The 24,115-nt window shown below is 40.2% G+C and overlaps 1 protein-coding gene across 1 annotated transcript in view; it reads right to left on the bottom strand.

Annotated features, from left to right (window-relative positions):
• LOC145996631 (very long chain fatty acid elongase AAEL008004-like) overlaps positions 1-24,115 on the bottom strand; it is a 104,290-nt gene that overhangs the window by 45,346 nt on the left and 34,829 nt on the right. The window contains exon 2 of the mRNA XM_083133203.1: positions 2,779-2,931. Within this exon, the coding sequence (XP_082989329.1) occupies positions 2,779-2,836 (58 nt within the window). The 5' untranslated portion in view covers positions 2,837-2,931. The remainder of the gene's footprint in view (positions 1-2,778; positions 2,932-24,115) is intronic.

Here is a 24,115-nt window from a genome sequence, read left to right as displayed (position 1 = left end):
TACTATTACATTATTTGTTTAGGCGAAGGAAAAAATTGGTCCAAAATGGGAAGTTTTGCCCCTTGGAAAGGGAAATTGTGCCCTCATGTTGTGGCAACACTGGGGAGAACGTCTTGGAAGGAATAAAAATATAATTGCTAACGCTTGTTCACAAAGTTACATGCAAACTGTGATGTGTGTCCGCGTAAACCACGATTATCTACACGCTGCGTGTAGAGTACTGCATAGAGCCACTTTCATTCACCTCGACCGGGTGAAAAAAAAATATTTTTGAGTCGCCTCTGAACCTCATGCAAATATAACGATATTATCACGTTTAAATTAATCTAATATATTACTGTTTGTTTTTAGTTTGAAATTCAAAAATTGAAATGTATTTAATTAACGATTGAAAATGATTGTTATGTGTATTTTATGTCTTTTATTGTGTATTTTCCTGTTTGTTTCTAAAAGTGTTGGGCATCTAGACTTGAAGCTGTTATATACACAACTGTTTCTTTCTTTCTTACTAATGTCTACATTATAACATGTCACTTTTATAACATAGAAAGTTTACAATATATAAATATGTTGTTGTTCTTACCACTGTGTATCTTTATACTGTGGCCATCCTGGCCTAAAGAGCTGCATTTAAGAAAAATATTTTAGTAGGCTTTGTTTTTGAAGTCGTTAAAATTTTACATAAAATATTTTAGCAATGGAAGAGAGACATCTAGTTAATTCCCACATAAACAAGTGTTATACAAGATAAGCAAAAATTCTTATGTAAATTTTGTTTCATTTTAATTTGTAATAAATAATAACAAAATAGGGGAAGGAAGGGTAAAGTGGCCACTCTAAGGTTTGATGAATTCTTATCATACCTATTTAATCAACAAAGTTATAGATACATAGACCAATAGTAAGTATAATAACTTTACTTCCAATTTCTATTTTTTTCCTTTTTTAATAATTATTGTTTAGAAATGTACACGTTACTTTTTTTAAAAGAGTATGAAGTGGCCACTTTGCCCGCTAAGGTTGGGTAAAGTGGCCAGCCCCTTCCCATTATACCTGCATAGGTAAATGAACAAATCACATTGATTCAGAGTGTGTATTTAATCAACACAAGCTGAAGTAATACACATTAAGAATAAGTATTATGTTTTTTAAGTATTATCTTAAGTATGAAATCTTTACAAGATAAAGTAAATAATAATTCGTAATCAATAGTCTATTAATAAAGGATTAGGGGTAGGCCTATTTGCAAAATTCGCACTGAAACTCATCATCTTCTTCGTCACAACCGGCGCACTCTTCATGTGCCCACTTCTTACATTTTAAACATCTAATCCATCCTTCATTGCCTTTCGAGTTCTGTCTGTTTCGTGGTCACTTTGCCCGGAATGACGCCATTACAAAAACTGTGGTCTAACGTCTAACCTACATGACTTAGCGTTTTCAAACACACATCATTTAAAAGGTTATTTCACGCTGATTAAACAGCACAAGAGCATATAATTATAACACTTACTATTATTTAGCTATAATCAAAAAATATACCCCTTAGCTAAAATCAGACTGGCGAAAAAACAATAAAATGAGTTCACATCTACAAAAGTGCAGTCTCCCGCTTCAAAGTCACAGACAACACTGACAGCATCCGTGGCGACTGCTTCGCCCGGCTCCCGCGTGGCGAAAGCGCTATACAGCGAAGAAAACTCACATGGCCACTTTACCCGTCCTTCCTCTTTATTTACTTTTACGTAATTTCAGCCTCTACTTGATGTAGAGATAATTGACAACAAACTTAGGATTGAATTACAATACACAGAATTGCTCCCGCGCACACACACACACACGCGCGCGCGCGAATCGTCAAACGGCTTTATATTGCAAGTTATCGTACTAATTGCATATTCAGATAACGTGTTCTTGCTTTTCGGCCATCTGGCAGTTGTTAAAGGCATTGGGTTGTTTCTGTTTTACAAAAACTACTCTTCAGCTATCAAACCAAAATATTGAATATTAATATGTTTTTATATCAAAGTAAGATTTAGCATATTTGTGGTTTTGGAATGGTTGCAACGAAATATAGGGTGGTTACAAATTATTGAGCACGTTTAAAGGATGTTTAAAAAAAGAACCAAGCAAAGTACCTATAATTAGTTTTTCTTTCTGTCTTCAATAGACCATGTTGAACAGTTTTATTTACAACACATGTGATGAGTCGATTTACTCTAGATTCTCGTAAAAGCGTTTCTCACTGCCAGCGCTTTGGCTATGTTGTACAATTCCTGCATCCTTAGCTGATATAAACGTTTTATGTAGTCCTTACTAGGAGGATTACTCTTGTACTCTAAGCTAAAACGTCTTTGAATAGTTATTGCATATTTGGTTTCATGAAACCAAACAACACACATAGCGTTATCTTATACGGTAGTCATCTTTACACCGAGGTTCTCTACCTTGCCACCATGGCGCCACGTATGTTCGGTTGATGTCGACACAAACTCTTACTGATGCTCTATTATTTGCAACAAAAGAGGTTGCTTCAATAGTGTTTTTTTCATTATTATTATTATTTATGCATCAAATGGGTACAATCATTTATAACCACCCTGTATTATCAATAAATATTTCAAAGAGCAAGCCATGTGGCATGCATGCTCGATAGGAAATGTGAATCGTTTTTGGGTAGCCTAACGGTAAGGGACCTGAAAAGACTGAACACAAAGATACTATCAATAATACTGGATCGATCCTGAGGATTAGTTAATAAAAAAAACGGGTACTTACCACTTTTCGTCGCCATAAACTCCTTGTAGCCATCTAGCATATTCGCCAGCGCAGCCATGGTTCGGTCGGGATTCGCCTACAAGCTATTCCTCTGAGATCCAGGGAAAGTGTCCGACGCAACCAGCAGGGATCGTGGAACAGGTTTGGTTCGGCCTGAAACGAGGAAGTCAACAAATAAGTTGCGAGCGCAACTGATCTATATTGAGAGTTGCCGCACCGCGAATTCGTGGGAGCCAACACTCCAACAAATATCACGATAAACATGTTTTGTTCCGAGCTGTCTGGGGAATCTCGTGCTTCTGACACAAGGCGAACTAAGCGTGTCAGAAATAATAATACGTTAATATAATTTATAGTTCTCTTCACAAGATGTAATCTAATATTGTGCTGATATTACGTGAATAGAAAAACAGACGGTATACGAATATGCTGATATTACGTGAATAGGAAAACAGACGGTATACGAATAGAGATATAACAGCGTATTCATTATGTAGCTTACGTGTAGTAACGACCGACATTTTTTATGAAAACAACTGGCCTGTCAAGAAAGTTAATGTCAAAATATAAATAATTGAATATGTATTGCATAACAAAAAAGGATGTTAGATCCAGTTGAAGAAAAGTAAACTTCCTGTTTAATATTTTATGCATATTATTGTAAGTAATTGTGTGTATAAATCTTCTTTGCTACTGTCATTCAAAGCCATATGATCCCAATCTATAACTTTTGCCTTCCAATAGGTTCGGCGAGGATATATAACACTAGATTATTGAACAGATGCTCAGCAAGTATATTTTCATTATTTAATATTAGTACTTAGTAAATCTTTCGGGGAGGGTTCGGACCCCCATGGACCCCATAAATACGTCCTTGATTATGAATTAATTCTTATGTACGGTCAACGAATTTAGTAGTAGTGCTGTGTAACTTATACTAGTCCAGGGGCATTTGTAATCCCGTGGGTTTTTGAATGAAGGGAATATATGACTACCGGTAATATGTTGCTAGTGTGGTACACAATAACGTACTACCAGGTGTTTTGCCCGCAATTGTGGCAGGAGGCTTGTGTGACGTCATAAATCCAAGTTGGCTACCGCTTCATGCACTAACTAAGAAAATCCATCATAACTCCTTTAATAGTGGTTTTGGAAGAATTTTTATACATACATGTTTTGTTCAGAATTGAAAAAGGATCAAAATTGATTTCTACAGCATTTTTCATATCTCGCACTGTTATGGATATATATCTAGTGAAACTATTATGTGCCCCTTTTCTGGAAGGATTCTATGCATATTTTACACTTTACTTGACATTCTGGCATATAAATTGGGAAAATTACTGCCTGTGATATTTTGTTGATGCCTACTATTGTGGCGTAATGCCTGTGTGACATCATAATCCAAGATGGCTGCCTCTGCAGACATTAACAAACAAAAACGACTCTATCTCCTTAATAGAAAATTCTACTTAACTTAACAGCTATTGAAAAATGTCTCCCGAATATTACCTTTAACAAAACGTGCTGTACAAAGGAGATAGTTGCGCTACTACTAAATGACGAGCAGTGGAGCGTACTGGTAGATTTCGAAATTAAAATACCTGATCCTATAGGATCGAATCGTGGCTGTATAAAAAATAGATTTTATTACAAATATTTAACAAAGATTGCTATAGAAGTACGATTAAATGGCGAAAGATTTCATGACATCTAAAGGTAGATATGCTATTCAGTTTCAAGATTTTACAGGAAATAGCATTTATCGCAATCTCGTCACATACTCACGCAGAATATTTGTTTTAGAATATCTTAAGAAAAATACATTTTCCAGTTATTGCACATAATGAACGAGAAAAAGATTGAAGAATGTCAGGCCACTTTAAACGAGATATCCGTTTATGTAATGGATGCGCAGATATTTCATTAAGGTAATATAAAATTCAAAATGTATATAATTTTCTAAAATATATGTAAAGGAAGCTTACAACTTGGCACCATAATGCAATATGTGCGATGAGGCAGGAGGAGGGGAAATCGGAATATGCGTCCTTACTAATTCATTTACTTTAGCTGGTTAAAAGTCATTTTTGCTACTAGGTGCACCATATTTAATCAGTTAGATGAAGAAACTGAAGAATTTAGGGGGTCAAGTAAAGTGTTCATTAAAGCTTAAAGAAAGTGAATTTCAGTAATAGCATGGTAGTAGACACTAGAGCCTGCATTGGACCACTTAAGCTCGTTCATACTTGTATGATCCATATTTGAGAGCCCATTACTAGGCACACAGCCAGGGGGAGGGCTAAAGGGGCTGAACCCCCCCCCCCAAATCCTACAAATATATAATTTAAATAGTGTTTAGTGGTAATTAATTTGACTCCCTTAGCAGGATTAAACATCTTGCATAATAATTTGTATTATAGTGAGAAATTCATCTTCAGGGCTTCTACTCCCCCCCAACCACTTTCTCGCCTTTAGATTGCGGCCGCTGATATGGGATGAGCCCCTCCCGATATAAAATCCTAGCTACGAGCCTGCCCACTACCACAGACAAATGACGGTTATACATGTGCTACTATACTGGCCGCGGTGGCTCAGTGTCGACCTCCGTGGCGAAGTGGTTAGCAGAGCGCGCTACAACGCCAGGGGTTCCGGGTTCGAGTCCCGGGTAAGGCATGGGTATTTGTGATTGTCTGTCCTGAAAAAGTCCTGTAATAGAAATGTGAATGAAATGATATGAGTGAATGTGATGGGGGAAGCTTCCGCTTAGGGGGCTTTCCTTTTAAAAAAAAAAAAAAAAAAAAAAGAGAGTCGGTAACGCGTCTGACTACCATGCTCAAGGTCCCGGGTTCGATCCCCGGCCGGTTGAAATCCGAGAACTTTTCTAACGTTTGAAGCGGTCCCGGCGCCTACCCATGAGTACCTGGGGGAAACCCTGGGGGGTAAAGGCGGTCAGGGGCGTGATGCTGATCACATCACCCCTACTCACGACCGGATCAAGAAAGTGTGGGGCGTTACCCCCACACCCCCTTTACGCCTTCATGGCGTGGTGCTAAGCACAGGGGAACACTTTACCTTTATTTTTTACATGTGCTACTAGACTTCAAGTGTATTCCGCTAGTTCGAGCGTTATTGGCTCAAGAGGAAGAACTGTTAATTCCGTACGCTATCTAGCGTCGTCTGTGTGAACTATTTGATGCGCGAGATAGAAGTCCTCTAGGCAGAACTCTAGAAGACACGCTGTCAAAATTCACGACACAATGGTACCGTACACGACAGTAACAGTCGTTTGCATCTTCATCCTCTAGGAGGCAGCACTACAATATCGTATTTAAATATCTACGATTTCGTGATGATTCACGGTCTGCTTTTCGTTGGATGAGGAGGCCCAGGCTTCAAATAGCAGACCATAGAGTTCTATTTCACTATCTCCGCATATAAATACCTTTAACAACTTGATTGTCTTAAAATGATGTTGAAAGCGAGATTCAGAATCGGAAAGAAACAGGGATTCTCGCAGATTAACAACTGCCGGGTTGACTTCGAAACCGCTAAGGACGCCTGTAAATGCAAGCCTAAAATCTGGCACATACGTCATTACTACTTTTTTTTCTTTCTGTAACAGCGACACGAGGATATCCAAAGCTTTCACTCAGGTCACACGTAAGGAAATAGGAAATCAATTCTCTTCCCAGGTCGAAATCAACATAAACCCAATTGAGCGGCGGAGATTTGAATCAGAGTGATTTTAAATGAGAGTCGAAGGAAAACCACCTTAAAGGCATTCTCATATAGTTTCGTTTTCATTGCAGTGAAAGGCAGCTGTGCCGCCTTGCGTGAAATTTTCCGAATAAGATGGTTCACAGTGCCTTCAACACTTTCTCACATGTACAGAGATAGATAAAGACTATTAAGATTTGACATTTCAAATTACCTTGTAATCGAGGGGTTCCGGGTTCGATACCCGGTGGAGATACATGACACGGTGGTTCGGATCCAACTTTAAACTGTAGGTCCAGTCCAGCTTAGCCTTTCTGTACATAAAGTAAAGTACATACTTTACCTTTTTACCTTTACCTTTTATAGTTATTGATACTTTGTGCATACGGTGAAATTTAATGGAATTTGCAGAAAAATCCACGATCAAGCTCTTGGTGCATAAAATTAATCTTGAGATACTGATGTATCGCCAGTAATGCAGCCATTTTTGATCACAACCTACGTTATATTGCAAGTGTTAACACCAGCTCTAGACCAGTTCATTTGATCACGAGGACGCCACTTCATCGAGCATTTCTCTTAAACGTGTTACAACTTCTCTACCATCATTCGAAAGTATACGCTAAACTTTTTTATTGTTTTATTGCCTTTGAAGGTGATATCTCAAAGGCTCCCTGCCTCCAGAAGCTAATAAACAGTAGCTGCCGGCAAAGAAGATGAATGACTGTGGAACGTTTTCGGCTCATTGTTAGGTCTTGTCACTGACACAACAATCGTCTTCCAAATGCCCACCGTTTCTGATGTAGTTGTCAGATAAAAGTGAGAAGATTGGCATCACAGTCAGTAACATGTTTTGATCCTTGTTTGTAGTAAAGTCACTTTCTGGAGCTCGCGAGGATTTGCTGATGTAGTGTTTATGAATTCAACAGTTCTCTTCAAGGATGGTAAATGACAGGCTGTCGACATAACCAAGAGCTTGTTCCTGATTGACCATTTTTTTACGTTAATAAGCGAACAAGTTTATGTGTAGGGCCCCAAAATTCTCAAGAAAGATGCCTACAATTTACATCTCCCCGGTGGCAGAGTGGTAACGTCATCGCCTTGCAATCAATTGGTCTCGGGTTCGATACCCGGTGAAGGCACTTAGAGGTTCAGATCCCACATTTACGTTCACCATTTAAGATAATACACTCTCTCTGTCCCAGGGGTCTGTGGAGGAAGCGAACGAAAATAAGCCCTCTGCGCAAACCCGCGAGGACTCGACCAACTGACGTCCGAGAGGGAAAAAAAGGGACTGCAGGTACCAGCCGTTCTTACTTCGATCTGACGTATTCTACAAGCAACAGACGAGAGGCGAAACGCGATAAATGTCGCTTGGAAACGAACCTACAGTAATAAATTCAATCTTTCGAACCGAAGCGACAAGCATGAGAGGATATCTGAGGATATCTAATCGCCCAATGAAGTTATGCCACAAATCAGTCCCTTAGTTTTAATTGATTATATATCTTCACTGGATTCAAGCGTTCTTTTGCTCCATCTTTAGTTCCTGACCGCGAGGTGTGGGGGGATGGATTACAAACAGCAAGGCAGATTACAGACCTTGCTTTTGGCCAGTTCCTTATATGACACGATTTTATGTGGAATTTCTCTAATTCCTTATGTGGGAATATATAGTGTTGTGAATATATATATATATTATAGGTGTTATAGGTGAAATAAATAAATAACAATTATTGTGTGCCAGCCTTACTATAGCTTACGCATTGTAGCAGTAGATTATTTTTACTTTGAAAGCGTTAAAAACATTCCAACAGTTTTAAGGATAAGCAAATAATTTCATTAATATGGAAAAGCAATCAAAGTCCGCAATTTTCTTCGTAAGGTTTACAATATTTTCATAAATTTCTTACTCAAATTATCGAGAACAGTTCTGTTATCACAATATTTTTACAAATAGATATCTGAATCGGTATTTTAGTAATGTACTTGAATCTGGAGTACTATTAAAACAGAATTATTAAGCTTGAATACATTGATAAATGGAAGTAATGCTGGATTTCGAAAGAGTGTTAAAAATAAGTAGGATAGCCTTTTTTGGATGTAATACACGCTGATTTGGGTTTCAAGGAAAAATGCTTTATTTCGAGTAAATAATTATTTGCAACTGATTAATTATTTTGTTTGTATTTTTTCGGGACTTCCGAGACGAGACGAGACTTTTCATGAGCCGTCTTGGGTCTCGTTTCGAAAACGTCTCGTCTCGAATTTTTAAAAGCCTGTCCCGTCGAGACACGAGACGAGACGGGACACTACTCACAAGGGAGAGATGAACTTGTAACCTTCGATGGCAAGACCGTGACTCGAACACTCAACGTGCTCTACCACCATAGCAAATATGAGGTTTCAATGAAACTGAAAAACGCTGTCATGAAAAATTTTAAATAGCAGGGGAAATCGTACTGTGTGCAAGAAAAAGTGTGAGAACTGAATTTCCTGCCTCGCTTTATAACATGGTAACGAAATGTCCAATTGGACACTTAATACGTATAATGTAATAGTCTATACGTAAATGCCTTGCTAGTCAAGGCACTTCAGTATTAGTTATGTCTCCAGTAAAAAATATACAGCATGCATCCCGAAATGGGTATGGGATATCTTGAGAGGAAGGAAGTCAGTGTTGTATTATTAAGCACCATATGAGAAAACCATATTTTATGTAAATTCGCCATCGATTTATCAGTTTCATTTTAGCCTCTTGGAGATGGAATAGCTGGAATAGATATCAGAACAAAACCAACCCCCTCTGACGTTGTCAGTCACTATCAGTTTCATGACGTCAACAGTGTGGTAGTGCATATACTGAGAAAAGGACTAAAATAATTCTATATATTTCTTAAATTTATGACTGCACAAGTTTCACGTGAAAAATTCTAAACATCATCACATTCCTCAGTGTCCATTAAGTAATACCCAAGAATGAGACCAGGCTCTGTCTACGTTCAGCAGAAGCGAGCGGTTAATAAACAATAACTTTTATGATGTAATAAGTCTTTCAGATCCACTGCCATTGCCCTTTGTTTCGGCAAGACAATAACCAGTTAGGATAGTTACAGTTCACACATTGAAACTAATACAGGGATCAACCAACTACTTATAAGAAACCTTGTAATCAAGGGGTCCTGGGTTCGATACCCGGTGGAGGCACATAGTGGTTCGGATCCCACTTTAAACTGTAGGTCCAGTCCCTATTAGCCATACTGTGCATAAAGTTGACTTAAAACACCAACTCAATCCTTATTAAGAACTAGAACCAAATTATCCATACTTATATCAAAAGCTGAGCTATATACGTCTCTCGCAAAGCACAAGGAAAAACCACAGGGCTGCACAAATCCCCGCAGAGGAATATTCTTGAACCTCCTCGGTGACTGAACACATTTAGATATCGACACATCATCTCGCTACCGAAGGTCCGGATACGAATTCCGGCCTGGAGAAAGATGTCAGTGCATCATTCGTCCTCGTGGTTGTGATTTGCCAGAAAGACGGAAAAGTGACGTAAATGAGAAGATTAATCCCAAATATTATCCTGGAGAAAATTTATTCAAGTATCAGAGGCTCACTCGTCTGTAGTTTCCAGGGTAACATTTGGGTGCCTTCCGAAAATGTTACTTTACGCTTAAATGTTAATATTATGTTGGTATAGTGAATAGCATAACAAGATGCCACTTTGGGAATGTAAAGTTATTTTTTTGTCAGGTATTGTAATTATGAGTGCCTAAGTTCGTGTATTCAAGTAAGTGCATATAAACTTGGAAGTTTGCTAAAATACGCAATGCTCTTTTAAATTATACATTGCTTTTCTTTCTTACAGTACTGTAACAATGATATAATATGTATGTATTTTAAAAATCCTTTGTTATTTTGGCGAGTTTCCCCAAAATTGGATGTCATATCTCAAAAGGCTTTCGAAGCTTGCAAAATATTTACCATATACATACCGCACTGGAACTATTTTATAAAGTGTGGTGCCAACATTACACCAATGACCTCAGGGGTATTTTCGGTGTCGAAAGTTCTTGAAATATCAATCAATCGATTATTTTCTTTACACCACTTTACAACGGCAAATTTATAACGGTCAAATATTGAGTGACAAGTAATTAATCTAATTGCCCGTTAGTAGGAATTAATTGCAATTGGTATTATTAATATCCGTCGCGAATACAGGTGTCTAGCGAACTGTCTTAGCCAGCACTAGCTTGCTCAACCACCGTTTTCGCCCAGATTCGGATTTACATGCATTCTTATGGGAAGAGCAAGAAAAATGCAACTTCTAAACCAATGGACCGAATTGGATGAGATTTTAACCAGCGGAAGACCACATCATGAAAGTACTGATTCCAAGATTTGAGCCTAATCAGAACAGAAATACGGGAGTTATGAATTATTAAAGATTCATCGCTGAATTGAAAGGAAGACGGAACCCTACTGAGTTGGCCTCTCTGAACGTGTCGAATACAATGGAGGAAGAGTTAGCCTAATCTCTGCGCGAGGGGCTGCTACCAGGGGTTAAGGACCGGAGTGAGCATTGACCAGGATAGGAGGACAACGGTCAAAGCACCAGAAACAATAAACAAGCACCTGATCATAGAGGGTACAGCGTCACTACGTTCAAATCTGGAATAAAAGGGATGATTTGGAATAGCGAGACACAGTTTTGCAACAGTTTTGCCTACAATCGCCACCGGAGTGTGAGCTACGCGCGACCTAGCTGCGAGGTCTGGATTTGTTTTCCTCGAGTGAGTGTTTCAGAGCCATGGAGTAGAGCAGAATAGAACCAGGGGGTCGTTCTCCCCTTCGCCGTCAACGCATCCGTGCACATACGTGTGGTTATGTGAGAATAACGCCAGACACGTCCACCCGTGTCAATCGTCCGAAACAACGTCCAAAGTAGTGAAAGTTAATAATATTTGATATCCATGTGAAACCGCGAATGGCTCATCGCGTATGTTCGTCTCATCGCCCAAGTCACGTATCTGTACTTACGAGTGACCGCGAAGAACTGACCTATTATTGCGCAAGTTGTCGTATGGAGTCGACAGTGGGCGTGTACCGTCCTGGACGTCCCTGCGAAGTGAACGAGTGAAGCCAGGATCCGATGATGCCAGATGGAGCTGCCGACTGATCCACTTTCGCCAACCAGGATAACCGTGAAGTGCAACACTGGAGTGTGGAGGCCTTCCAAAACTGTAGGACCACTTTCACCCAACCCAGGTCAGAGGGAATGCAGCTAAGGTAAGATCCAACCATGCGCGTGTGTGAGAGAGATGACGACTATCTACCGCGAATCTGCGTGAATCAAATCATTGCATAACTTAAATCAGTGCTATGGCAACCCTAAACATCTGTTTTCCGGCGGAGTAATCAAATGTTAAAGATGAGAGTTTATGTTAACAGCAAACAATAATTCATTGAAATATATTTATACCTTCAGAAAAGATAGAAGGGGTTCGCACAAGGAACAATTATTCATTTTATACTTAAAATCCTAAACGGTAAATTGTAAACGGCAATGTAGCCAAGACATAGCAAGAGTATGGTCAAAGTAGTAATTAATCTAACCTTTGTATTTGTCATATTGTCGCAATATGCCATAGAATGAGAGAATGAATGTGAGATCGAGTGAAAGAGGGCAAGATGTAATGTGTATTTATCTGTGCTTTAATATATGTGTATATTCAGAAACACCGTAGTATTATGTAACGTCATTTCAGGTATTTAAAATCAAATCCTCCTAGGTTTATTCTCGGTAACTCCGACTGTTAGGCACTTATCCTGACCGTATTATATTTCATGTAATGTTTAATTCGCCCAGCAGGTGAGGCGAGAGATTCTTCGATGTTGCGTTGCTAAGCTCAGTTCAGTTGAGTTAATTGAGTTAATTAGTTATTAAATTAGCAGCCCGTAACAAAATATGGCGCCCGAACATTCGACGAGTAGGCGAATAAATATGTAGGCATATAAAAGTTGCCCGAACAAGCTACGAGTAGGCAAGTAAAAAAGTACGCCGAATAATCGACGAGTATGTGAATTGACAAGTAGGGGTGTAAAAAGTAGACCCGAACATTCGACGAATAGGCAAATAGAAGAGTAGGCAAATAGGAATTAGGCTCGTAGATCGATGTTACAGGCAGGCTAGTAAGGAACCTGGAGGTCACGAGTATTCTAATTAGTTGCTTATCTACTCAATGTGAATTTTATTAAGTTTGATTGTAATGGTTAACAATCAGTTATCTCTATTACCCAAGGGAATTTAATACTTGTTTTAAAGAGAGTCTTCAGCCTACGAATGTCTACGACAGGGTACCAGAATTTAACGCTAAGGGGGAACTAAGATTTTTTTGTTGAAAGTTAAATAATTGCAACCTGTAACTGAAAATCCTGATAAGAATCTATAAAGACGTGTTCATTTAAAGTATTCATGTGTAATTTGTACGGTGATTTTAATTAACTGAATATGCAATCGATGTGTAGCTAGAACCATTTTGTGTGTTTTTTATGGTGTAATAGTGAAAATAATTTGTTGCGACTATAGCATTTTTCCAAAGCAGAATTATTAGAGGATCTTATTATTTTATTAACAATTGGCGTTATTAACTTCGGACGATAAAGGACAAAAGGTCACGATATGACGCACGGAAGCAGGTGAGGAAAGCGATCCCCGGGATCTGAAACCAGAAACCAGGAAAAGAATTTTGATATCTTTTTCCTTCGGCGATAGCCAGCCACGAGAAGAAGTAGATTGGCATGCAAAGGACCACTCGTCTCCGCAAGAGATTAGCCAACAACAATACCATGGACCGCCCAGGGTTTGAGCATTCTACAGATACAGGCGTTTCGTCAGCCGGCAACGTTGATAAGGATCTAGGGAAAGATCAGTCGGTAACAGGGTTGCCAGTTCCAGAGAAGATGGACGTACAGGCCATGTTCTCTCAGCTAATCAGCTATCTCCAAGCCAGAGATGAAGAAAGAGAACAGAAGAGGAAGAGAGAAGAAGAAGAAAGGCGGAGGATAGAGGCTGCCGAAAGGAGAGAGCAGGAAGAAATGGAAGAAAGAAGAAGAAAAGAGTGGGAAGAAAGATGGGACCGCCGTTTCCAATTACTGCTATCCGGAAATGACCAAATGAAGGAGAAAGTACTTCAGTCGGAGAAGGATTGCGAAAAGGGGCAACAAGAGATGAACAACAGTGTAGTCACAATGGAGACGACGTCCAGGAATGCGAACCCAACTCCTTTGCTCGTCGCAGCAGACGTGACCAACCAGCTGACCTGTCAATCAGCACCAACTTCCTTAGATCGCCAAGCAGCGCGTGACGTCATCAGTCGGAGCGGGAGTCCGCCGAGCTTGAACGCTTTCGCCCAGCAGGAGACACGCAGTATTTCTAACCCGGAGTCGAATACTCGCGGAATATTCTCAAAGGTCAGCCTAGATCATTTTCAAACGTACAACCCCGATCACGACGAGATTTTACCGTCAATCTTCATTAGGGACTTCAAGAAAGATTGTTTGTTATACGGTGTCGATAGCCCAGACTACTTGAGGCTAATGCGAAAATTACTCAAACGGAGTGCAAGGATCTGGCTAGAGCAGCGGAATCCACTATTTAATAGCTTTGAAGAGTTTGAACAAGCATTTCTGCAACAATTTCAAGGTCGCCAGCTAGTAGAACGCAAAATCACTTTGCTTAGAAATCGCAGGTTTGATGAGAGCCAGAAAATCACCTATAAACAATTCTTTTGGCAGCGAGTGAGTGATTTCCACGCCCTGAAGCCCGGAATTGAGCCAGTTGAAATGTTAGCCGCAATACGCGCAATGTTTCCGCATTATGTGCAACGTCAGCTAACCGGAGACGCACTTTCCAACCTGGACACGATGTCGATGATTCTTTGCGATTTGGACGCGCTGGAGCAAGAGAAACGAGCATCCTGGGAAAACAAGAATCAGAGAAGAAAGTTTGGAGATTTTGATGAAGGAAGGCAAGGGGGATTCCCGAAAGTAAACTTGGCAACGAACAATAGTCGGAGACAGAACTCTGGGAGGAACAATAGAGAAGCTTATCCCCTGCGAGGCCAGTACAGCAATCACCGCCCACAACAACAACACTTCCGAGACGATAGGGATGGAGAAAACGCGAGATGGCAACACTGCCGGGGTCAAAACATCCCGAGTCAAGTTGAGAGGAATCGTGCTGTGAAGGCGGTTAGAACAGTCGTGTCCCCACAGACTGGTGCTAATTTACCCGACTGGAATAGACCGTCTACTAGCCGTGACTTGGACCCACTCTCCCCAGATTACCAACCTGGACGAAGTGGACTGAGGCAAGAACAGCGATCTCTGGAGCAGACAACCGATATTCAAGGCCCGACGGGAGACTAGAGGACTCCTTTGTCTGTCCGGCTCATGTCAAAGGAGACACTGAAGAAAATATTGCACTAGAGCCACCCCGATTGTAAAGTAAACAATAGAAAAATTAGAGATTTTTTTTTTTATATTAAAAGGCAAAAAATGTAGACCTTTCTTATAATTAATGCAAGAAGTATTCAAACATATGTGTGAGAGGGAACAAATTGCAAATCAAATATTTACTTATATCTTATTTAGCTTATTATTCAGTATTCACTTATTATGTATAAAACTACAGGGTGTATCCAAAGTTAGTATATATGTGGTAATATGGATTGAGATTTTGATGTCAAAATGTACTTTATATTGTATTCTTGTATACTTTATTATATTCGTTTATATTTTCATAATTATGGTACAATTGCAGAAAGTATAACTTCCTTCTAATGTTGAGTTAAAAGTTATACAGTCCAGGGTTCGAGTCCCTATTCAGACGCCTATGTGTGCGATCATTAACAAATATCATTAATATGTGGTATGCATTTTTTCCTGTCACTCGCAAATTCATAATTAAAAGGAGGGGAATTTTATAACGGTCAAATATTGAGTGACAAGTAATTAATCTAATTGCCCGTTAGTAGGAATTAATTGCAATTGGTATTATTAATATCCGTCGCGAATACAGGTGTCTAGCGAACTGTCTTAGCCAGCACTAGCTTGCTCAACCACCGTTTTCGCCCAGATTCGGATTTACATGCATTCTTATGGGAAGAGCAAGAAAAATGCAACTTCTAAACCAATGGACCGAATTGGATGAGATTTTAACCAGCGGAAGACCACATCATGAAAGTACTGATTCCAAGATTTGAGCCTAATCAGAACAGAAATACGGGAGTTATGAATTATTAAAGATTCATCGCTGAATTGAAAGGAAGACGGAACCCTACTGAGTTGGCCTCTCTGAACGTGTCGAATACAATGGAGGAAGAGTTAGCCTAATCTCTGCGCGAGGGGCTGCTACCAGGGGTTAAGGACCGGAGTGAGCATTGACCAGGATAGGAGGACAACGGTCAAAGCACCAGAAACAATAAACAAGCACCTGATCATAGAGGGTACAGCGTCACTACGTTCAAATCTGGAATAAAAGGGATGATTTGGAATAGCGAGACACAGTTTTGCAACAGTTTTGCCTACAATCGCCACCGGAGTGTGAGCTACGCGCGACCTAGCTGCGAGGTCTGGATTTGTTTTCCTCGAGTGAGTGTTTCAGAGCCATGGAGTAGAGCAGAATAGAACCAGGGGGTCGTTCTCCCCTTCGCCGTCAACGCATCCGTGCACATACGTGTGGTTATGTGAGAATAACGCCAGACACGTCCACCCGTGTCAATCGTCCGAAACAACGTCCAAAGTAGTGAAAGTTAATAATATTTGATATCCATGTGAAACCGCGAATGGCTCATCGCGTATGTTCGTCTCATCGCCCAAGTCACGTATCTGTACTTACGAGTGACCGCGAAGAACTGACCTATTATTGCGCAAGTTGTCGTATGGAGTCGACAGTGGGCGTGTACCGTCCTGGACGTCCCTGCGAAGTGAACGAGTGAAGCCAGGATCCGATGATGCCAGATGGAGCTGCCGACTGATCCACTTTCGCCAACCAGGATAACCGTGAAGTGCAACACTGGAGTGTGGAGGCCTTCCAAAACTGTAGGACCACTTTCACCCAACCCAGGTCAGAGGGAATGCAGCTAAGGTAAGATCCAACCATGCGCGTGTGTGAGAGAGATGACGACTATCTACCGCGAATCTGCGTGAATCAAATCATTGCATAACTTAAATCAGTGCTATGGCAACCCTAAACATCTGTTTTCCGGCGGAGTAATCAAATGTTAAAGATGAGAGTTTATGTTAACAGCAAACAATAATTCATTGAAATATATTTATACCTTCAGAAAAGATAGAAGGGGTTCGCACAAGGAACAATTATTCATTTTATACTTAAAATCCTAAACGGTAAATTGTAAACGGCAATGTAGCCAAGACATAGCAAGAGTATGGTCAAAGTAGTAATTAATCTAACCTTTGTATTTGTCATATTGTCGCAATATGCCATAGAATGAGAGAATGAATGTGAGATCGAGTGAAAGAGGGCAAGATGTAATGTGTATTTATCTGTGCTTTAATATATGTGTATATTCAGAAACACCGTAGTATTATGTAACGTCATTTCAGGTATTTAAAATCAAATCCTCCTAGGTTTATTCTCGGTAACTCCGACTGTTAGGCACTTATCCTGACCGTATTATATTTCATGTAATGTTTAATTCGCCCAGCAGGTGAGGCGAGAGATTCTTCGATGTTGCGTTGCTAAGCTCAGTTCAGTTGAGTTAATTGAGTTAATTAGTTATTAAATTAGCAGCCCGTAACAAATTTAATGCTAAGCAAATTGTCCATCAGAATGCTCTAGCATTCTGTTTTCTACAACGTGGAGCTCAACGATTTAAACAAGAAGCTTCAATAAGCAGAGGACACCTTCTGGTTCAGGACAAGTTCATAAGAACACACAGAATGAAGAAAACATACCGCAAATAGCGATGGGCAATAACAGTGTATCAATACGTGTACTGTATGTTGTAACATTCAAGAGCATTGTTCGTGTTGAAGCCTCTCGGGACAAATCAAATACAAGGAAGTCTTAGTTTTCCATTATTTTGTTTTTTATTATTATTACAGCCGGGAAAGGAACTTTCACAAAAAAAGTCGACATGGGCATCCTGCGTTATTAATATCTGCTTCTCCTCCAGCTCAGCCGTACAACATGCAATTGCTGAGTACCAGGGAAGAGTAAGCGATTAATGGGAGTGCATATGACGTCACGTGAAGTCGAAGGACATGCAACCGGAACAGGTTAGGTCAGTGCTGAAGAATGAAAATAAAGAAGGAGAGATGCTGCCCGAATGTATGAAGACATGTAGATAGATTAGAGCCGACTTACACTGCAGGCCATACAAGTCATGATGGAATTTTCCACAGAAGAGCAAGTACATTGGCTTCTTTACAGTTCGCGTTCTCTGGGCGACGTTAAGAAGCTTGTCGCCTTATGTTGCATCTTGCACAGAATGTCAATTGTAGGTTCATTCGGTACACACATTTTGTTATTTGCTCTAAGACGCCATGGGTCCCTGATTCGAATCCCGGCATGGGTGTCCTTTGTGACATCACTCATCCTCATCGTGGTGATTAGCCAAAAGTGCCAGAAAAGTGAAGTAAAATAAATCAAACGTTTGTTTGGTTTGTTTGATTTTTCTGTTTAGTGTTGCTTTCTAATACTTTTGGTTAATCGCGACGATGAGGATGAATGACGATATGATGAAATTGAGGACACGGTACTCACAAAGAATATTCCGTCCTAGGCCGGGATTCCAACTCGGGATCTCTAGCGTCGTAGCACGCTGTGCTAATCAATGATGGAATTGTGAACCTAGCACTCAACGCGCTCGGCCGTAAAGGCCACATGTGTGTATATTTTATGGAAGTGGCGGCGATTAGGATGGAACACTTGCCCCCCTCCCCAATTTTCGTCACTTTTCCCACCGCACTATGCTAAACCTTAACTACAAAGGAAAATATACTGTTTTTGCCCCCCTCCCCCACAGTTTTGGCACCTTGCCCCCCGGTTTTGGAACCCAATCGCACCACTGACTGTATTATTTCTAGCTCTAGCACTACGGCTCTCTCTAATAATGCACCTTCTTCCTTACAGATTTTACTGCTGTGGGACAATTTCGAATGGCTGAATTTGGAGAGCAAGGTATGTGATATGGTTCCTTTTAAGACTTCACACGAGAGATATACCCTCCCCCAACACCCTCCTAATACTCTTTGAAATGTTCTCAACACCCCTAACCCAATTGTATGGATATTTTGACTCTAACATACTTCTAAATTTGGGTTTTGTGGGGAATTCCCTTGCATACCTCCCTTAAGTCAGCACTTTGGTATACTGTACGTGAGGATTGACACCGTGACGTCAGTCACGGAGGCTTTGCTTATCCTGGGTTGCCCTGGAGTCGAACCCAAACAGATTTCATTACGCAGTCAGAAAACTGGTGGCAGATCTGTAACTGGCCACCAGCGACAACGGGACACTGGCGTAGAGGTTACTTTAACTCGGCTTCGCATTGGTCACAGTCGTCTCACACGTGGTCATTTGCTGCCAGGGCTGGACCCTCCAGTCCCTCATGTATGTTATGTTATTGTAAGTGTTCGACATATTCTTATCGAATGTGTCGGTTTTAATATCATCAGACAGACTTTTAACCTTCGCGACTGTTTCTTATCCATGTTGGAAGATGATCAGTGTGTTTTAACAAAGGTTTTCAGCTTATTGAGAAGAGCGAGCGTTCTGTGTATTGCATAACTCCACGGCGGTGGTGGAAGTTGCCATTCAAAATTTGCTATTAAAATCCCCTTATCGCAACACACATGACGCCTTGCAAGGAACGAGTATTTCAGGATATAGTTGTCCCATTATTATTGCTGGTGACTGTACAATGTGTCTCCATTAGAAAAAAAAACCAGGACCCTTGGATCATAACATGATAACATTAGTGAATGTTTGTGAATATTAACAATAATTTCCAGAATGAAAGAATACTCTTACTTTGTACAATCAGTTCAGACTTAAGTTATTATCTTGTAACTAAGAATTCCTTGATTCGATTTCTTATGTCGACATATTTAATTGTGTAGTAAATCTAGTCCTGATTACTGCATTTGTGCTAGCCTTTTTTTCTTTTACCATCTGGAAAACGATTGCTCAAACATTATTTTGTTCGGTGTAATGTAATGCTATTATACATACATTTTGTAATACCTAGTAGCTATTCCATTTGGGAGGGGCACTTGCCCCCGTGCCCCAATTAGCCGGTATTTCCGAAATCCGAGTCATCTTTATATCACGACTTAGAAAATTTGCTGGTCCACATTTGAAGCAGAAATCGCAAGCCTTAATTTAAAGAAACATGTTGACATAATGCCTCATGCCTTGCACCAGATTATGTAAGGAAAAAAGTCCCTTCGTAAGACATTCCTCGCAGTCTGCAGGATCCACAATACTTATCAAGCAAATTCATAGCAAATGGAGAGCATGCTTCAGAGTTGAATGACAAAGCAAGTAGTCGGAGGTTTGGGGGCATCAACAAATGGGACCATCATGTTATGTCCATCTGGCATAGTCCTTAACCAAAGTTGTGTTTATTAGCTCAGGTATCGGGAAGGAGGATACGTGGGTAAAGGAAAGGGTACAGGATTGCACCCCTTGCGTCCCCTTAAAATAATTTGACAGACGCAAGATGCTGGTGTTCAAAGAATGTCGTTTATAGTAGTTAAACGCAAGAAGTTCCTTTTGTTCACATTATAATCATTAGAGCCCGGAAGTTTGGCAAAATGCCTCTTTTTATCTGTAGGTCCAGTCCCGATTAGCCTTACTGTGCATAGAGTGGACTTAAAACACCAACTCACTCAAAAACATTTTTTTGTTAAGAACTAAAAACTATTTCAAATCACGGCAAGAGAAGAAAATCGACGCTAAGCAAGAAAAATCAAATCAAATTGTACAGTCACCGGCAATAAAATTGGGACACCTAGATCCTGAAATAGTCGTTTCCCTGCAAGGCGTTATGAGTGTTCCCTAAATCTACGGAGGAGGTAGAAGCTGCCATTGAATATTTCATATTAAAACCCACTTATCGCTCTAGAGATCGACACACACATAAAGACCTTGCAAGGAAGCGAGTGTTTCATGTTCAAGGTGTCCCATTTTTATTGCCGGTGAGTGTACAAGGTTTTAAAACCTCCAAAAACCAATTTAAAAGTAGCCATAGGGTATTTATAAAATTCAAACTTCTTGTGAATGTTGCATTTCTTATTTGCAACATAGTTTACGAAAATAAAATTGAGAACTGTGTGGCTTATTCTAAAATAAGCGTGTGTTTCTTTGTGTAGATTGGACTTTATAACCATCAAATTGAAAACGCTCATTCCCAGTTGGTTGTATTAGCCAAAGATCCTTACTAACATATTCTATCGTCTTTGTTGTCTCGGTTTTATACAGTTAGTCCAGTTGTCTGCAGTGGTGGCGATTGGATTCCAAACCGGGGGATGGGGGGCAAGGTGCCTAAACTGGGGGGCAAAGACAGTATATTTCACTTTGTAGATAAGGTTTAGCACAGTGTAGGGGCAAAGGTGGCGAAAAGTTGGGGGTGCGAATGCCCCCTAATATCCGCCACTGGTTGTGTGTATATAAACGACAAGCAATAAATAAATCGAGTAATTTAATCTGTCCACTTCTTGTTGTTTTTGTATTACGGATTATTTTTTTTTAAATGAAACCTTTTCTCTTTCTACAAAAAGGCTCTGGACTCAGGCCTACACCCCCTAAATCCGGAACTGATCACTGGACTTCTATAAGCTATTTTTCACGAGAAGAAAATGCGGTGAGTGTTATCATAAAAAGAGTCGGTTCTCCATCTAGATAAGAGTGCATAATTATTCTTGCTAATATGGACTTTCTATTCTGCACAACACCTGCATCTATGTGATGCGCGAAAAAATACTAATTAGTCGTTGAAGAAATTTTTAACATGCAATTAATTAAAATCAGATAGCCATCAGTTAGAAAAAAGTGCATCCGTAGTGCATTTTCAGTACAGAAAGTTAGGGTTACAGCACCACACCCGTTTGAGCAAAGACAACAGAATTCTTATTGGCAATGTGCCTCACGTTCAACTATCACATCATTAATCATACAAGATTGCATCTCTGCATACTGGTCCTTTCTTTCCTCCATTCTCCATCGGTCTGGGTTCCTTTTTGCTCTTGAAGCTGGTCATGAATGCCTTTTCTTTTATCACTTCCTACGTAGTTTACTTTTTCGTCCCTTGTCTTCATACATGTAAAATAAACTCATTAATTTCAACAGATATCAGAAGTGATCAAGTGCGGCGCCAGTGTGTGATGCGGAGAGGCGCTTCCCCTTTAACTTCCTTCTGCGGCCCTTTTTGAAACCTATTTTCAAACGAAAATGCTATTAACTCCTGTAGTGTCATGTTACATTATCACTTATTAGAACCACCTCCGGGGCATTCCAGCGTTACGTGTGACATTTTTCACACAGAATTTAACGTTCTAGACATAAGATTGGATTAAAATATTCATAATGAACTGATTTCATAGAATTATGAAGTGCCTTGTGGTGTCTGGTAACAAATGAAAGAAACTTGAGTGTGATAGCATAGGCTGAATGCATGAAAAGAACTAACAGTTTTAGATGATGATCATCAACAGTTTTCATATTCGATGAGAAGGCACTCAAAGAGCAGTTATCTAACTAAAATGGGCTAAAACTACCACTACAAAATTCATGTATTCCTCTCTGAAACGGCCTGAAAGAATTTTTTAACATAAAAGCCTACATTTTCTGGCCAAAGAACGAAAAAGGCATTTTAGGGCACATCCTCAGCCTACTTATTACATATATTATTGCATAAAATTATGAAACAAGTCTCCAAGTTCAGTGGCGCCACTGTGCGTAAACCTTGAGAGAAAGTTTCGTCAACCCATTACCTCTTCGGCTGCACTTGCCTTACCGATTAGAGCACCTATTTCTTAAGGCGCTGGCAGACTCCGTAATTACTCTAAGCGATGGCTCATCGTAATGGCTTCCTCCGTGAACTGTTCAGGGCAACGCGGAAACGTTGAGGCAGATCAGGAGCAAAAACAAATGAATGGCGTTGAGGAAAGCGGCAGATACAATGACAGGGCGTGCGGGAAACTTGCTAATGCGATCGCCCGGTGACACTTAGGTGAAAGGCAAGTGGTTGTCACAACGAATCAGCCTCTCCAATCTTTTCCTGACTTCGGAGGATGCTGTTATCTAACTGTCCGGGAAGAACAATGCGGACAACTACTTTTTTTGTTTTCTAATGGTGGGGTATTCCCAGAAGTGAGCAATTCATTAAATTGTTCTTAATATAATTTTTATTAGGGTGCGGTGCTATAATGCTGTGACGTAATCAAGCCCAAAGTTTTACTTCCGGAGTACTGGAAGCCATTTGATGGCTGAGATTTCTTTCTGGATTTCCACCGTCTGTACAGTCACGGACAATCCTGGGCATTGACTTTTAATAGAATCATTACAATCCAGAAGTGTCCATGACTGTACAGTGGGATCCATGAGTATTACCGTGCAAATTGTCCATGACTATTTTCATTAATTTTTCTCTTACATCCTGTGCGTTTTTAAGGGATGGATTTTCATGTATGCTGGTGAAGAAGTTGTCAACAGTGTGTTTTGAGTTTTCTTTTAATTCTTGAAGCTCTTATTGGGTCAAATAAAGTGCACGAACATGGTGATGGACAATTTGCACGGTAATACTCATGGATCCTACTGTACAGTCACGGACACTTCTTGGTTGTAATGATCGCATGGAAATCTCAATGGTTTTGATACAACCCACAAGTGTCCGTGACTGTACATATAATAAGAGAAAGCGACGAACTCCGGGGAAGGGCGATCAAGAATATTCATTCCGAAGACCCCAAATAACAACCTCTCTTCCACATAGTACACCCTGGACTGCATTATTGCAGACTAACGAGGCTCTGGCGTCTGGACTCAAAGTCAATATAATTTTCTGAGGGGCTCGTGTTGTGTTCTGTACACGTGTGCTTGTGATTGTCCTTTCGTCACTTTTAATCTTACCGCTTTCATACTCATCTTCGCAATTAGCCAAAAGTGGCAGAAAAGCGAAGTAAAATAAAACAAATCAATCGATAAAAAAACACTTTTCAGGGCTCAGAAACGGAATCTTCCACTTTATTAAAAGATGTGGAATGTCTGTCTGTCATCCACGTGTCAGTTTTGCAAAGTTCAAGGCACTTATTCCAATGCATACGCATCGCCCAGGAGGGAAAGGGTGCCCCGGAGTATGAAGAGTAATGTTCTCTATTATGTCACTCTTATCTTCCTATTCGCCGAGTGGTTAGCACATCGCGCTGCGACGCCAAGGGTCCCGGGTTCGAATCCCGCTCGGGCTTGGTTGTTTGTGAATGTCCATTCATTAATTTCATCATTTCACCACTCATCCCCATTTTCGCAAATTAGCCAAGAGGCACAAAACGCGAAGTAAAATAAACTAAATCAATC

The sequence above is a fragment of the Lepisma saccharinum genome, chromosome 1 (assembly GCF_977018435.1).
Source record: "Lepisma saccharinum chromosome 1, izLepSacc3.1, whole genome shotgun sequence".
NCBI classification, from domain to species: Eukaryota; Metazoa; Arthropoda; class Insecta; order Zygentoma; family Lepismatidae; genus Lepisma; species Lepisma saccharinum.
The sequence above is the reverse complement of the archived record's forward strand: the minus strand, read 5'-3'. Positions and strand labels throughout refer to the sequence as shown.